The 18,158-nt window shown below is 36.3% G+C and overlaps 1 protein-coding gene across 2 annotated transcripts in view; it reads right to left on the minus strand.

Annotated features, from left to right (window-relative positions):
- The window catches only part of LOC115209076 (insulin-like peptide receptor), a 171,239-nt gene that overhangs the window by 87,031 nt on the left and 66,050 nt on the right, over nt 1-18,158 (minus strand). For both annotated transcript variants that reach the window (XM_029777174.2, XM_029777175.2), the window contains one exon: nt 10,774-10,885. In XM_029777174.2, coding sequence (XP_029633034.1) covers nt 10,774-10,885 — 112 coding nt within the window. The remainder of the gene's footprint in view (nt 1-10,773; nt 10,886-18,158) is intronic.

Consider the following 18,158-nt stretch of genomic DNA (forward strand, 5'->3'; position numbering starts at 1 on the left):
TATATATGCATGTTTTATTTATTTATTTATTTATTATATGACGGAACGCACGCATCCATTTCTAAGTAAGATTGTTCTATATATATATATAGATAGATATAGATATATATCTTTTTTATTTCTGTATGTGTGTGTCTTGGTATCTGTGTTACCCACCCTGTTGCTTGACAACTGATGTTGGTATGTTTACATCCCCATAACTTGTGAAGTTCAGCAAAAGAGACCAATAGAATAAGTACCAGGCTATAAGAATATATATGTAAGTACTAGCATCGATTCATTCAACTAAAAATCCTTCAAAGCAGTGCTCCAGCATGGCCACAGCCTAATGACTGAGAAAAGTAAAAGGTAAATGATAAAAGTTCTTTAGTGATCTCAATAAGAGATACATATAAACATAAGTAATAACTGCTTCTACTTTGAAAATAATTAAAGGACATTCTAGTTCAGGGATGGGAAACTTCCACCCGCAAGTCCATTTTATTACACCCACAGGCTGGTATACTCGTATATACGAAATATAGTAAATTTTTCAGTTATGAAATTTATACAATATCTGTATGCCTATTTGCGACATGGGTCGCGTTTCCACTACGACCCAAAACAGACTCGAAGAGAAAATCGTCTGGTAATTACTATTTGATTGGACATTTTGTTTTCACTCTAAAACCCATATTGCTAGGTTTGTACCACCCTCTTGAGACCCAACTCCAGCTGAAAAATAGAGAATTCCTTATAAGTCATATAAACGCCCTAAATTCAGTGGCGGCGTTAATGAAGATGTTCAACGTTAATTTAATGTCTTAAACTTATCATTATTAATGTATATCAAATTATACATAGATATATACAAGATTTACACAGATATAAGAGTTAGAACTTGTGATCTGCCCGTGGACCCTTTTCTTTGGAAATTTTTGCTCACCGCACTAAAAAGTTTCCCCACCCCTGCTCTAGTTAAACTCTGGAAATATAGGGGCAGATAAAACACCTTGGGGTATTTTAGTTACAGCTTTTCACATTCTTATTTCGAATCCCACCAACACCAAGGATGTATTTCTTTGCTTCTGAGTCAACAAAAAAAGAAAGAACCAGTTCGGAATAACTGAATTAATTTTCATTATACTCCTTGCCCCTAATTATTTAATTATTATTAAATTAATTACAGCACAAATTTTAAACTTCATCAACAGAACTTCACAAGTCAATGAGAGAGAGAGAGAGAGAGGGAGAAAGAGGGAGGTGAGGAGGACAAGAGAGCAAGCCTCTACAAGGTTGCTGAGCCCACTAGAAATAGCAGCCAAATCTCCCTAAAATCCTATCTTTTACTTGTTTCAGTCACAGGACAGCAGCCACGCTGGGGCACTGCACTGAAGGGTTCTAAGTAAACGGTACTTTTTCTGTTTTTTTAAAGTGAGGTACTTATTCTATCTGTCTCTTTTGCTGAAATGCTAAGTTACAGGGACATACAAACACACACACACACAACAGGTTTCTTTCAGTTTCCCTTTGACAGATCCATTAAGAACACATTAGTCAGCACAGAAGATACCTGCCGAAGGTGCTGTGTAGTGGGACTGAACCCAAAACCATGTAGTTGCAAAGCAAGTTTCTTAACCACACAATCATGCCTGAGCTTGTGTTTTTTTAATTTATTTTATTATCTTTTTTTATAAACAAGAAGGTTGCACAGGACTTGAACCCGTGTTAGAATTCAATATATAAGCTCCAAATGCTTCTTTAGAAAGCGTCTCAAAGAACAAAACCCTTCTTTCAATTATTTGTATCCTGACCATATTTCCAACATAAAAAAGGGGTGGGGTGGGGGCTGGCCTTTTTATAGTTGCATAATGGTGGCAGACAAGCATGTGTTATTTATAATCTCTTTTATGGCGTTGTGTGACCTTGAGAGTGAGTCAGAGTAAACAGGCTGAGAAAAAGATTAATTAAGAAATGCATTCATTAATAAGAATGTGATAAGAATGGAAGATGCAGACTAAATTCAATCTGTGTCTTGACTGATGACGAACAATTTATAAAGTCTGGCCAAAGATTTAGGTTTTAGAACAAGAGATAAAAATTAATCGAAATCATGATAGCATACATTTCCCAAAGTGGCCAATTGCTGGAGAGGTAAAATGCTGAAAAACTGTGATTAATGCATTAAGAGGTTGCCTGTCCCACAAGTTATCCAATAATCCTGAATTTTCTTCTCTCCCAGATCATAAATAATGGTTTCATATGTTTGCACAAGACCGGCAATTCCAGGGGAGGAGGTAAGTCAATTACACAACCCCGGTGCTCAACTGGTACTTTGCTGATGATTCTGCCAGCTTGCCGCCTTCCACAGATCATAAATAATGTCTCATGTTCAGAGCTATACTCTACGTAGTATTTCTAACAACAGTTATCTCTGACTACCATATAAACTCTTCAAACATTCTTAAGTTTCTTTTGAAACTTTCAAACACAGCTACATTCCTGCCTTTATCAGATCACTTGATTCCCTTTCTAACCAAAGCATCTATCTTATACTTTCATCTCCTGAATGTCTTTGTACATCAATCAGCCCTAGTGGTCAGATCTATCCAGTTCTATACAACAACTACTTCTAGCTACAGATGTACCCCACCTCTGACCCATCCAAAATAGCAGGTGACCAATTCCACTCTCATTGGTATTTATTTTCGTCATCATTTCTCACAGACTATAAGGTGGTGCATCTGCAGTTGTTCTGAAGCAGGTGAAGAACATTGCTCCACCACCTTTAAGAAATTACCTGCTATCACCATTGAATGTTGTTTACCCACCACCACAACATTCAATTAACCAAAGATGTATTCAATCACAGCATGGCCTGCAAATTCTTGTGTCCCCCAGTTTGCAGCCAGGCATTCTGATCCCTTACTAGTCATTTGTACAAACCTTTTCAAAATCTTCCCAACTGCCTTTCCACAACTAAGATGACACTGTAAGTGGCAATCCTGCACATAGTGTTACCACATTTACTGCCCAGTTTGTCTTAAGCTCCACACTGTACAACATTCATTTAAAATCCAATTCCCCCCCATCGACACACAGCCAGCACCAAAGAGAGTCTCTATGCAGTTACTCATTCAACCTTGAGAAAAAACTAAGAACTAAGTCAAGTCTCCTGTCAAATCACACACTACTGCCTTAAATAAGAAAACACAGCTATTGTAATCCTAAAGACATCTGCTAAAAAGATGAGGTAGTTACAGCTAGAATGACTTTGATCATAGGTTAGCTTGATTAAGGTTGACCTAAGACTAAGAGACAAGAATACCAAGATGTCCAGTGTCTTTGCTCTGCTAACCATCAACCTATTCCCCTTACTTCCAATATCTCAAGGCTAATGGAGACAACCTTAAACAAATCTCTTCACATGCTGAAGATCTAGTCTCTCCTCTGTTACATAACATTGGTCTCTTATCCATGGGAACATGGTGGAAAGCAATGTTATCTCAGCATTAACAAAACCTTTGTCTACCGTTGAACCTTCAAGTTCTTCATCTGTCTGTCGTCTCTTCATTTAAATGTTTCCTGCCAGCTGTACTGTCCCAGTATGTGCAGATGGGGCACTCACAAACCAACATACTATCAACTCTGGAATACTCCATGGTTTGGTAATATCCCTCAAGGCATCTCCTTATATACCACATCACTGTGAATTTCCCTCTTTCTTGACAGAGCGGTTAACCGGCTTCTGTGCCAGTGGCACTTAAAAGGCACCATTCAAGCGTGATTGTTACCAGCGTCGCCTTACTGGCACTTGAGCCTCATGCTAGTAGGGTACTAAGAGCACCATCCAAGCATGATCGTTGCCAGAGCGGCTGTCTGGCCTCCATGCCGGTGGCATGTGTAAAAGATTTGAGCGAGGTTGTTGCTAATACCGCCTGACTGGCCCCATGCTGGTGGCACATAAAAGCACCCACTACACTCTCGGAGTGGTTGGCGTTAGGAAGGGCATCCAGCTGTAGAAACTCTGCCAGATCAAGATTGAAGCCTGGTGCAGCCATCTGGATCACCAGACCTCAGTCATTCGTCCAACCCATGACAGCATGGAAAGCAGACGTTAAACGATGATGATGATGATGATGATGATTAACCTTCCTCCACATCAAGCATGTACTGCCTTTATGAACCAAGAAGACAAAATCATTCTCCACTGAAAACATGACAATTTAATTCCTACCTACCAATTCAAACGAATTAAATTTAGAGACTTGCAACAAATACAAGGCCATACAATCCTTAGTTCCCTTAAGTGTCCCAACTCTTTTTAATGTGTTTTGCTGGGACCACACTCCACACTTAACAATTTATCTAATTCTATTTTCCCCAGAACCACATCTTTCTGAAGTTTTCTCATTGCCCAGTTTTGTGGGTAGTTTGATTGATGTAGTATTGTTCAGTATTAACTGTTTAATTTGAACTTCTGTGGATTAACACCTACAGAGTGAGTACCAAACCAGAAAAGTTCAAGCTGAAGAGTTTATCAAGGCACCAATCTCACCTGTCCCAGACACGATTTTATTTCGACACATGAACTAGTGAAAAACTTGTGCTAAACAATAAATAAGAAGTGAACAAGACAACCAGAAATTGTTTCGTATTTTGTAAGTTGGCATAACAAAATATCAACACTTTTGGATAAATCAAATTCAAAATAAGGCTTTGAACAAGAGACATACCAACATTATCTATTTGAAAAGGAATGCTTATGGTTCTAAAGTAGAAACAGGAGGAAAAAAGGAAGCCAGTTGGAGTGGTTATAAACTCGTAAGGTAACCTTGAAAACAATTGATAATTTATTATAACAATAGGAAGTAATACAGTAAATTCACAACCCTTGAAAGAAGGAAATGGTTCTCAAGCATATGAATGAGATCAAGCTGCACCTCTACATAATTATATTAACAGGAAATAATGGATTCATATTCAAAATTAATAGTGTTAAAAGTGAAAGGAAATTTAGTCAGAACAGTAAATTCTTTGTATGTGAAGCTGTCCTACATAGTATTACTAACATACATTTTGCCTCATTATTTTTAAAAGCTACATATGAAAGAACACAAAATGATTATTTCAGATGTAGTTTATATTTTAATTCTAATTGTATCAGAAAGAGATTTTTATGAGATTCTAAACTGAGAGATAATACTTTGTGGCAACAAAAATATGAATAAGGTGCAGCAAAAGAATGCAATACAAAGAATTTATTACAAACTGAATGTTAATTTGACAGTGAGAAGAATTAGAAGCAGGTAATTAAATACAAAATATCCCAATGACATGTAATCATGTGGGATTGATTTCAGTCTAGATTCATGATGAAAATAAGCTGTATACGACAAGCCACTAGTGGTGACCCACCTGTGTTTCAAATTTCACCCTGGATCCAAACAGTCTTGACAGTTCTCACCAACTATTCCTCTACACTTAATGTTCTCTGTTTGGTCTTTGCTAAGAATTTTTGGTAGTTATTCTAAATATTCTAATTAAGGCAGTGAGCTGGCAGAATCGTTAGCAGAATCATTAGCACACTGGATAAACTGCTTAGCGGCATTTTGTTTGTCTTTACATTCTGAGTTCAAATTCTGCCAAGGTTGATTTTACCTTTCGTCCTCATGGGATCAATAAAATAAATACCAGTTGAGTACAGGAGAGGGGGTCGGGGGGTCGATGTACTTGACTTATCTCCTCCCCAAAAATTATTGGCCTTGTGCCAAAATTTGAAATCATTATTATATTATTATTATTATTTTATTTTTTAAAGGATTGGTGTAACTCTTCACAAAGGTAAATAGACAAAACGAAGAGCATGATATGAAGGGCATCAGACAGATTTCGTCTGACCATGCAATTATAGAAAATCATCATCAGTCATCAACACTTAATGTCTATTTCCATGTTGGCATGGGTTAGATGGTCTAATAGTAAGTGGCAAGGCCAAGGACCACACCAGGTACCCATAGTTTGTTTTGGTTTGGTTTCAACAGCTGGATGCCCTTCCCAATGCCAACCACTCCACAGAGTGGCACTGGGTCCCTTTTACATGGCACCAGCACCAATGCTTTTTATGTGGCACCCACACTAATGCATTTGACATGGCACCTTGGTTTTAGGACCTCAATTCTGTTGTGGTTGGCAGGTCTTCTCGAGTACAACAAAGCGCTGATGAAGATATATATGGTGGCTGTTCCTTAGTAATGTTGAAGGAGATAAGACCATCTTGAGAGATTTTATTTTGCCTGTAGTACGTCTAGAATGAGGTTTCTAAGTTGCACTCAGACAATGTCTGTGGGAATGGTTATCAAAGTTTAAAGGACAACCATCTTCAAGTAGTAGAATGAGATGACTGGGGGCAACTGTTTGGACATTGAAGCTGTTTTGATGACAGTACTTTTTAGCACTGGAGGCAAACACACACACACACACATGCAGAAATATACGTATATGAGAGAGAGAGAGAGAACCTTAAAACATATGATGTAAAATCAGTCAGTGTTGAAACAGCAGTGGCAGATAGGTGGTGTCAAAACAGCTGTGCCAAATGTCTCACACCCTTCCAATAGACCATATAACTCTTTCTCCCTATCAGGATTCATTGTCCATTATTTTCACAACCACATAGTATTCATATCTCTAACATTACTATACAGCATTATATTTCTGAGATGTTTCATTATAAGACAGTTCCTCTCTTTCTCCTACACCATATTATTAAGCTAAATTCCCAAAATATAAATTCCATAGCATTTAATAATGATAAACAATGCCAAGGCGTACAGTAGAGCTTGGCAGTCTTCTGGCTCACCAGCTTCTGTCAAACCATCCAACCCATGCCAGTATGAGAAGCAGATATTAAATGATGATGATTATTGTTTATGGACTGAAGATGCAACATTGCCAATTGAAATTATCTACATTTTAAAGTTTATGTGCGGCGTCACATAAAAGTGCCAGTGTGGTGTCATGTAAAAGCACCTGTGTGACACTATGTAAAAGCACCAAGCACACTCTGTAAAGTGGTTGGCGTTAGGAAGGGCATCCAGTTGTAGAAGCCATGCCAAATCAGACGAGAGTTTGGTACAGCCCACTGCCCTGTTTGCCAGCATGGATAACGGACGTTAAATAATGATGATGATGAAATTTCTTTCCAGTATAGCATGGGTTTTCATATATTATGCAAAAGAAAAATAATTAAAACTAATTGAAAATATTGTGGGCATGTTACTTGTACATGTGGTGGGTGGAAAGCGATTCTACAGGCGGTGGAGAGAAAATGAATGAGGCAAATGTAAAGAAGTCAAAACAGATGTTTGTGAAGAACAGACTTCACAGTGATTTACAAAGGGCTTGTAAAGAGGATTAACAGCATAGAACATGGCTGCTCAGCAGTTTTGCCCTCTGCAAGTCAGTCAGTATGACAAAACAGTTGATGTGAGAATAGTTCCCTGGTTAACGAAGATTAGTGAAATAATGGTAACACAGAGGGAGAAGTAGCGGGGACATTGAATAAGGCTTTAGGAGTTGTTAGAAACAGGCATAGGCAGATAATATTGTAACTTGATTGTTCTTTTAGTTTTATTGGTTTCAGGCACTGGGGTGTGGCCATGCTAGAGTAATGCTTTCTCGGATAGAATTGATTACACCAAGACCAGTACTTATTTCCTTGACAATAGAAGGGTGTAAGGCAAAGTCTACCAGGGTGGGGTTTGATATAATCAAAGGACATAACAAAAAAACAAAAAACAAAACAGAAGGTGTGCTGTTGGATTCTCAATAGATTCTACCATATTCTTGTTAATAAGGAATTTATAAATTAAATAAAGAAAAATTTCTATCTTCAGTTAAAATATATGGTAAAAGTTTACTCAATATAAGATATCAGCGTCAGTAAAATAGCCAACGCCCCAATGACGTCACTTAGTAGTTTATACATCACACAAGCTAGTCATGGTTGGTGCATATTGTGAATGGTGATCACTGATACTTTGCTGTTAAAATAATTGCCTTTATTTCAGATAAGCAACCTACTAAACACAGCCTTGATTATCAACAGCTCACCATTGTATAGTAGAATGGTTGGTGAAGGAATGGAGGCAATAAAGCTTTTGTTGATAAACATGTAATTCATCACAAAGTTAGAAAATGTACCAAAATGTTAAACAGAAATTCTGAGGTCGACTGAGGCAAAGAGTCTTATATGTCAGAGATGTTGGTTAGCCCCACCCTGGTTGGCCCTGATGGGAGAGACTTATGATCAAAGACATTTGAGGCATGATTATTCAATCGTATTTTAAGGAATCGTGTAACACACTGAACCACATTATCCAATGTGCCCTTTAAAGGTGGTGTGATGTGATTTGAGGGAGAATAGACTGCTATTTCTAGCAGGTCATGCAACCACACAAAGGCTCTCTTGTAGGTTCATGATAAGTGTTAGAGTGTGGATGGGAAAGGGTGCATAATGTTTGGTATTAAGAATAAATTGTCTGCCAATTGCATGAGAGATTCTAATACGAATAGAATGATGGATAGATCAGCAAAATGTGATGCCTGACGGAGAACTTAAGTCTGGCAATGCAGAAATTTCTAATTTTGACAGTCAACAATCTTCAATGGAGTAACTTAATGATTTTACATTTGTGAAGCAAATATGCTGTCTGCCAGAAAAAATAGTTGTGTGTGAGTGAATAAAATATCTTAAAATGGTAACTTATATGGAGAGAAATATATTTTGTTTTGCTATGTTTGTGGTGATGGCAGGGTAGAACTTGAGCTTCCAATCACCTTGGCCAGTTTTGATAAACCTTTTAGCATTCAGATTATCCTGTTAAATGCAATACTTATTTATTCACATTGTTTTAAATTAATCATACATTATCTCGTATCATCAAGATTTTGATGATGAGATTGTTTATTTTTATAAAACAGAAATATTTGGCTCAGATATTGGAGTTCAAGTGCTAATGGGTTAAGCTGGCTAGTTCAGGACAGACAGCCAACCTCATGTACATTTAACCCCTTATATATATATAATATATATATTTTATTTAAAAGCAGCAGAAATATAACAAAAGCTGTTACTCAAGTGAAACGTGAAACGGAAACGTGAAACTCTGAGTAACAGCTTTTGTTATATTTCTGCTGCTTTAAATAAAGCATATTACTCTACCTCTGGTATTTGAGTACTCTTTTTTCCCCACCTTGTTTCTCATTTATGTGCTTACTCCGGTATATATATATATATATATATATATTTATTACTTACTCAGAAGGAAAGGCATTACCTATGGCCCTTTTCAGATCCTCTGACAATAATGAGAGGAAGTTATCTTCAAACTAGAGCCCTAGCCCATGTGTTTGAAACTGAAAGGATTCGACTAAAAGTATTAATAGGCTAAATAATGGTTTCCATACAGGCAACAGATTACTCTGTCAAATTTAATATTTATATTGTTTTGAATTAATCACGCACTATTACAAAATAGTGCGTGATTAATTCAAAACAATATAAATATTAAATTTGACAGAGTAATCTGTTGCCTGTATGGAAACCATTATTTAGCCTATTAATACTTTTAGTCGAATCCTTTCAGATTTTGAGATTTTGATGATGTGATTGTTTAGTTTCACAATGACGTTGTACGATGGAGGTGAGAGGCTAGATCTGGTCTGTTTCAAAATCAAACAGGTTAAATATTCTGGCCATATATGGCTGGTTTGAATGCTGAAGGGTTAAGTAGGCCACCCAAAAAAAGGAACAGACCCTTTCGACAGGTTTCCACACAATACTTGCCTGCTAATTTCCACACTTAAGGCTTTGGACAACTAAGGGTTAAGGGAAAAAATATTTTCCCAAGGTGGAATGCAGTGATATCAAACCCCAAACTACATAAATGCAAAGTAAACTTCTCAACTCAACAGCTATGCCTGTGCTACAGAAATTCAACAATGGTTGTTGTAGGCAGTGACTTAATCTGTTGACCAGTTGAACACCTCCACTTCATCTTTAGGTCCAGTCTGTTACAAGCATTTGGGCCAAGTCACCAGTTTAAATATACCAGCTGCCTTCTGGTTTCAGGGTCCTGGTAAAGGGACATGCTGCCTGAAAAATCATTCATCATCCCCTTTCCCATGGTTGCATGGGTTGGGCAGAGTTTATGGAGGCAGATTTTATATGACAAGATGCCCTTCGTCTCACCAAGCACTCACTTGCTTCCAGGCACAGAAATATTTCCTCAGGGTTGGATATGTTTTTGCAGACCAGTGGGAATGAAGACGCTGCTTCTATAACAAGGACATACACATATGATAGGTTTCTGTTAGTTTTTACCACCCAAATCTACTCACAAAGCTTTAGTTGGCCCAGGCCTATGCAGAGGGACTGAACCCCAAACAATAAGATCAAGAAGCAAACTTTTCAACCACACAGTGTCACTTGTGCATATTAGTGTGTGTGTGTGTGTGCACGTCTGTTAGGTTAAAATGACAATTAAGAATGCTTTTGAATGTTCAAAACTAGAAAAACACTTGAGTGTTGCTTTAAATACAAATAATGAGTGAGTGAGAAAGATTTACAAAAAATATCAATTTCAAACACATTAATATACTAAATGAAATAAAGGAAAAATATAGTCGTAATTGTTATCAAGAAATTCACTCAAAAAGAGCCTAATTTAAATATACTTGCTATCATACATTCTCAAGGAGTTAGTTAAACTATAACATTATTCTACGTACGTAGGTTCATTACTGCAGTCATGTGAACATGTACATCGCTTATCTCCGTTTTCAAATTCTTTGCAGACACCATCAAAGAGGCAAGATGTTGCAGTGCAAAAAATATCTGGACCTGGAGAAATGATAAGAAAAAGACAGATATAAGAATGAACATTAAAGAAAGAAAGAAAAAGAAAAAAAAAACACCCTGATTTTTGAAATTAAAACAAAATTTGAATAAGAATCGATAAGAGTATCTGGAAGACAACTGGTAGAAATTAGCTGGAAAAGATATTTAAATCTGATTAAGACTGGTATTTTTCTTTTCTATTTATTTTACAAGGATAAAATTTTTAAACATCATAAAGAAAATGAAAATAAAAACTGGAAAAAAAAATGGAAAAAAATCAATATAAAGAAAAAGGATCAAAATATCCCTAACAGAACTTACAAAACATGGTAGAACTTTGGAAGATATTTTGGAGTGGGGAGGGGGGTGATTTCACAACAAAATCACGTGAAATACATCATTTATAGTTGGTATTTATTTTTGTTTATAAGTAAAAAAAAAAAAAAAAGTTGCAGGGAAATTACTCAGCAGCAAATAAGCAAATAAGCAAGAGTAAAGATTTGAGCTTAAAACTGTGAAATACTGAACCAGATAAACTAAATAATCTCAGTAAGGGGCAGCCTATCATCTAAATGTAAGCTACAAAAATATAGTTTATATTAAGGCAAAAAAAAAAAAAAAAAATTATGGTAGTTGTGAAGGGAAGTCCAGGAAGTTTTTTTTTCAGAAATAAAAGAGAAAGAAATCTTGTCCTTTGAATGAATATTAGTCAAAATAATTTCAATGAGATAAAAGGAAAATTTAAGTTTTTATCTTATATTTTTTACTTGTTTCAGTCATTGGACTGCAGCCATGCTAGGGCACACCACCTTGAAGGGTTTTAGTTGAACAAATTGACCCCAGCATGCTTTTTTATTTTTAAGTCTAGTATTTATTCTACGGAGGTGCATGACTCTGTGGGTAGAGCAATGAGCTCATAATTGCAAGGTTGTGAGTTCGATTCCCAAACCGGACTATGTGTTGTGTTCTTGAGCAAGACACTTTCTTTCACGTTGCTCCAGTTCACTCAGCTGTAGAAATGAGTTGCGACGTCACCAGTGTCAAGCTGTATCAGCATTTGCCTTTCACTTGGATAACACTGGTGGCATGGAGAGGGGAGGCCGGTATGCATGGGTGACTGCTGGTCTCCTATAAACAACCTCACCTGAACTTGTGCTTCAGAGGGGAACTTTCTAGGTGCAATCTCATGGTCATTCGTGACTGAAGGGATCTTTACTCCTTTATGGGGACATACACAAATTAACACCAGTTGTCAAAGTGGTGAGGGACAAACAACAAAACACAAAGACACATACATATGATGGGATTTCTCACAATTTCTGTCAGTGAAATTCACTGACATTAGTTAGCCTGGGGATGTAGCAGAAGACCCTTGCCTCAGGTGCTGTGTAGTGGGACTGAACCTGAAACAAGGCGGTTGTGAAGCAAGCTTCTTAACCACACAACTGTACCTGAGCCTAGAGGTGAAATTATAGAAACATCAATGACCAATGAAGGTGTTTCAAATGCTTTGATGTCCGACTTGGTAACAGGGGAAATCAAACAACAAAGGGAATAAAAAAATATATAATTAAAATAAAATAAATGAATTCTTTGTTACTATCAACAAAGAAAACTTTACATCATTTGAATCAGTGAAAATAAATAAACTGGTACAGATGAAAGTTCAAATAGAAACTGTACTCTTTACTCTCTTTTACTTGTTTCAGTCATTTGACTGTGGCCATGCTGGAGCACCGCCTTTAGTCAAGCAAATCGACCCCAAGACTTATTCTTTGTAAGCCTAGTACTTATTTTATTGGTCTCACTTGCCCAAAGTGCCACGCAGTGGAACTGAACCCGGAACAGTGTGGTTCGTGAGCAAGCTACTTACCACACAGCCACTTCACAAAAGGATGAAAGGTAAAGTCAACCTCAACAGAATTTGAACTCAGAATGTAAAGATGGATGAAATGCCACTAAGCATTTTACCAGGCATGTTACCAATTCTGCCAGCTTGCCACTCAATATTGATTCATTATATTAAGGGGTAAAAATTGAACAGAATTTATATCGATTGTCAAAACAAAAATAACTTCTGTTATTTATAAAATATATTTCCTAAACAGGATATTAATACGGTTGGTTGGATGGGTTTTGAAAATCTGAATATTTCATGTTACAAAGAGAAATTGTTATTCCAACCAAATCATTTTTTGATCACTGTTGACCATTGAACCTGGAAATAGAATGAGGCCAACCTAGCCTCAAAAAGCAAGCTGAGGGGAACAGAATGCCATGTTTTGTTTAGATAAACAAAATGTCTGAATTTATGACTGGGAAGTCAATAAATGGTTCAGCACCTTAAATTGACAGCGATTGTGCTTCAGATATTAAAATAATATATAAAAAAAGACACAGAAAAAGCTGCTTCTTCGTGGAACAAATCGAAAACATATTTCAAGAATACCTGAGATACTCAATCATTTCATTCCTTTACTGATTTCATTCTGGGGCACTGCTTATAAGAGTTCTAAGACAATTATATTAAACACATGAGTATTCTGATTTTGATAATCACATGCAAAACAACATTTATACGAATGGATAAAATCTTCAACTCAGAAGACATAGCACAGTATCTAAAGCTAAAGATAGTGAACTTGTATATGTCGATCTTCACAATTTGTGCAGGATAAACTGGAAAGACAGGGTAACAAATGCTGCAGTACGAGACAAGCTGAAAGTCCAAAGACGGCTGGAGTCAAGGATGAAGTCCACAAAGCTATCATATTTTGGCCATTCACTGCCCAAGACCATTTTGACAAGAGGCCATCAAAGACATCTGTAAACTGATGACACCAAAGAATGGAGTGGGAACAAGAGCCCTGCTGACAGTATGCATGCACTACAACACAGAAGGAACTGGAAAGAGTTGGCAAGCCAATCCTGGACACAGGGAGGGCATCTGGCTGATGGTCAGACAAAAAGTTCTTTGGGACTAATTTTTATTGACCTAGGGAAGAACAAAAGACAAAGTCACCATGAGCAGAGGGAAAAGTAACTGGGATGGAGCAAAAATACCATAAAGTTTTTTTGGTTGGTGTGCACCCTATAAACAAGGATACAAAATGAACACATAGACACACACACAAAAAAAAAATAAATACACTTGATAGGCTGTTATACAGCTTCCATCAACCAATTTTAGCTACAAGGAATTTGGTCAATCCAAGGCAAAAGACATCTGAAGATACTATGTAATGAAACTGATTCCAAAACCATCATGTGGTAGTAGAACAAACTTCTTAACCACACAAGTATGTTTTGATACTCAAAAGCATTTAATACAAGTAGAACAGTTTACATGTGTTTACTTGGGGGTGGTGGTGCAGAGACCCTTGCTCTTTTACCAAGAATGCCTGAACTTACACAAACATGGATTGATGAACATGTTTACAAATGAGAAAAGTACTCAGTCCATTATGTAGAGTGCATATATATCAGAAACTGATATGGTTCAGATTGCAGATATACGTTTGGTTGAATTTGACAACAGGATATTGAATGTGTTCAACTTTTAATTTGTTTCTATAAAGACAGCCATATTGAACTGAATTCTACATAGCTTGTTTACATCGTACCCACAATATAAGGTGAAGAGAACAGGCATTGACAAGGCGTCTTATAAACAAGAACTAAGGAAAACTGAAAATATACATTTACCTTTATGAAATAATATAATGACAAAAAACATTTAAAATACAATGTTTATAAAACAGTATTCTGATACTAACAAACAGTAAGTCAGTGACCCTAACAGATGCATCTTGAAGCAAATTCAGGCATAAATAATAGCTTATATTTTTTACCTTTTACTCTTCTCATTCAGTGGACTGTGGCCATACTGGAACATCACCTTGAAGGGTTTTAGTTGAAAAAATTGACCCAGTATGTTTTTTTTTTTTTTTTAGTCCGGTGCTTATTCTATTGGTTTCTTCAACTGAACCACCAAGTTATGAGGATGTAAATAAACCAACACTAGTTGTCAAGCAGTAGGGGGGGGTGCAGACATAAAGAGACACACACACATACGTACATGTACATAATGAACTTCCACACAGTTTTTGTCAATTCAATTAATTCACAAAGCACTGGTCAGCCCAGGTGTGAGCTTTAGTAAAAGACACCCATTGTGCTACACAGTGGGACTGAACCTGAAACCACACGGCTGCAAAGCAAGCTTCTTAACCACACAGTCATGCCTGTGCCTATAATACATTCAGTTAATAAGACCATGGATGATGGTCTGTGCCTTGTAGGTAGCTTTTCATCTCCATACTCTCTAGGTCTCTTTTTTAATTCACTGTATTGTAATCTATTCTAATTTAACAGGTGAAATCACTTCAAGGCATCATTAATAAAGACTTATTTATCTATATTTTTCTCATACCTCTATATTTGTGCTCTAATTGTAAACCAGTAAACAGCGAATTCTACTGTGTACATTAGGAAATATACAGATGATGTGTACTAAAAATTCTTCAATAGCATTTCATAAAATTAAAATAAAAAAAGAAAAAGAATACAAACATAGAACAAATGACATATATTTCAATTTTTCAAAAAATTAATTAAAATTGCTTGTGAAAGATATCTTGCACAACAAGTTTTGGTCTTACCCTGGAAATAAAAATGAATGGTAAGATATCTGAAAATGTTCTTTATCTTTAAATATCAATGAAAACCTTGTGGCAAACAATAGTGAAAATGAAAAAAAAATATGTGTGTGTATATACATACATATATATATATATATATATATATAAGCATTTGCAACTGAAGCAATGAGAAGCTTGGTGCAATATTGCAACTTTTGTTAGGAAAACAGCAAGAACAAACACACACAGATATACAACTTATGAGGTCAGAAGTGTAACACACAAAATTGATATGACTTAAGAGTTTATGTTATGGTTATAGAACTGTAATAGTTTCACAGTATTATCAACAAATATATCAGGAACAAAAAAAGAAAGAAAATCTCATAGGACTGACTAAAATTCAAGATAGAACTGCAATGAAATGATTGCAGATTTAATTTACCTGTATGTGATAGTCTTATTTAGAATGCAAATCTTCTGGAGAGCATAGGTTCTGGTGTAATAGTAAAATTGTCAGCCCCTATGAAACTAAAAGCTTATGCAGCAGTTAGGGACTGATCTTGGTATCAAGCTTCTCAAAAGCTTAGTTATTAGTAGCAGAAATAATCAAATAGTTGGTGCAGTTTCCTAACTTGATACCATTTAAAATCTACTTGTTAAAATAGCTCATTTCTAAATAATATATAAAACAAAAACCTTAAAACAGTAAGCTGAACAACAATATTCAAAACTTACTGAAAGAAAACACTTTCAGGTTTTTAGGTGTGTATTAAATGCTAAAGTTTTATCTTTATTACAGCTATTAAACATTAATTGAATGCCTTAAAAACCCAGAGGAAAAACCCTAAATGGTGATTTCCAACTTAGTTTCTAATTATATCACCCTCATCACTTAATGTCTGTTTTTCCATTCTGACATTTGTTTGGATGGTTTGACAGGAGCTGACTAGCGAGAGAACTGTGCGGCCAAGTGCCAATGTCTGCTTGGGAAGGGTCTCTGCAGTTGGATGCCTTTCCTAACAGCTTCACAGAGTGTATTCGGTGCATTTTACATGGCACTAGCATTAGTGAGGTCACCAAGTAACTCACAAAATAAGACCCCTTAACTGCGGGAGGTGGGTTTATGCCAAAAGGTAAGAGTTTAAAGTATGGTAGACAGACAGAAATAAATATCTTGCAGTAAAGGAGACATGTAGCTCCCTCAGTTGAAAAAGGAGAGAAGGTGGTGGTGGCTAAATGTATATTACTCAAATCTCAGCTTTTAGGAATGAAAATCAAATTCAGATCTAACCTTTTTTTAAAAGACTGTCACTACAAATAGTTACCCCAAATAATACTTTGATTTTATTTAACCCTTTAGCATTTAAACTGGCCATATCAAGCCAAAATATTCTACCTGTTTTATGTTCAAACTAGTCAGATCCAACCTCTCATACCTATTCAACAATGCCATAGCACTGAAATCTCTTAAAGCTACAAGATAATGCATGGATTAATTCAAAACAATGTGAATGAATAAGCATTACATTTGACAGAAAAAATCTGACTGCTAAAGGGTTAAAAGCTTATCTATATCAACAAAGTTTGGGTAACCAAGTTCATTAAAGGCACTGGCTAGTTCTCTATCTCTATCTGATACAGTCTTGTTTACTGTAATGGTACAATTTCACACTGAACTTTATCAGATGAAAGTTCATTTGTTAATGATTGCTGAATCTAAAAAAATAAAACAGTTCCGACTGTGCTCAGCAGGGACTGTGCTGACGAAATGGCTATGGTGTCAGTCCACCAGCAAAAATTCTCTTCACACTTGTCACCACTAACTGACATTAGAAGAAGCAAAGTACTTGAGAAGATATTGTGTTGCATTATCAATTCATCGTGGGTTCAATTCTACAGTAGATGTTTTGCTGTGTGGATTTGGGCAGCACAATTCTATATAGGTGTTTTGTTGTGTATTTGGATAACCCGGTTCTACAATAGTTATGTATTTGGACAGCACAATTCTATGCATCCAGGTCACCCAGCTATGGCTGAGGCAGACCAGTATCCTCTCCAAGGAAAGCTTTATCCTTCATCTGCTTAGAGCCGTAAAACTTGTGAGGCAGATATAATCTTTCACTTGATTTAACACCACTATTTGGCCCTTGAGTGTCTTTAGCAAGGCCCACTCTTCATGTCTTCAGTGTGAAGAGTGAGCTAAGCTGATGAAGCATTGCTTCCCACTGTATCAACGCAACACACTGGAGGTACTAGAAAAAGACAGCAGCACAGCTCTTCATCTTCTAAACCATAAAAAAATTTAGAAAAGCTCATAACTAAGCACTAGTTCTTAAAAACCCATCAAGGTTTGGAAGACATTTACATACTTTTTCTTACACAAGATAGCAAATAATGTAACTTGAGAGAATTAAGGAAATAATGAGGCACTAAGCTATTGGAAACTGCCAATTATTTTACACTACTGACAGGGTGTTTTCTGTCATACCCTTAAAATAACCCATTCACATTATTTTACAGATGTTTTGATACAAACTATTTCCTCAGAGTTTGACTCTAATGTATATTTAAAAATTTCAGATGACTTATCTACTTAATTTTATGCTTGCAATAAATCTGAATTTTGGAGCTCC

Source organism: Octopus sinensis, linkage group LG3, assembly GCF_006345805.1.
Source record: "Octopus sinensis linkage group LG3, ASM634580v1, whole genome shotgun sequence".
Taxonomy (NCBI): Eukaryota; Metazoa; Mollusca; class Cephalopoda; order Octopoda; family Octopodidae; genus Octopus; species Octopus sinensis.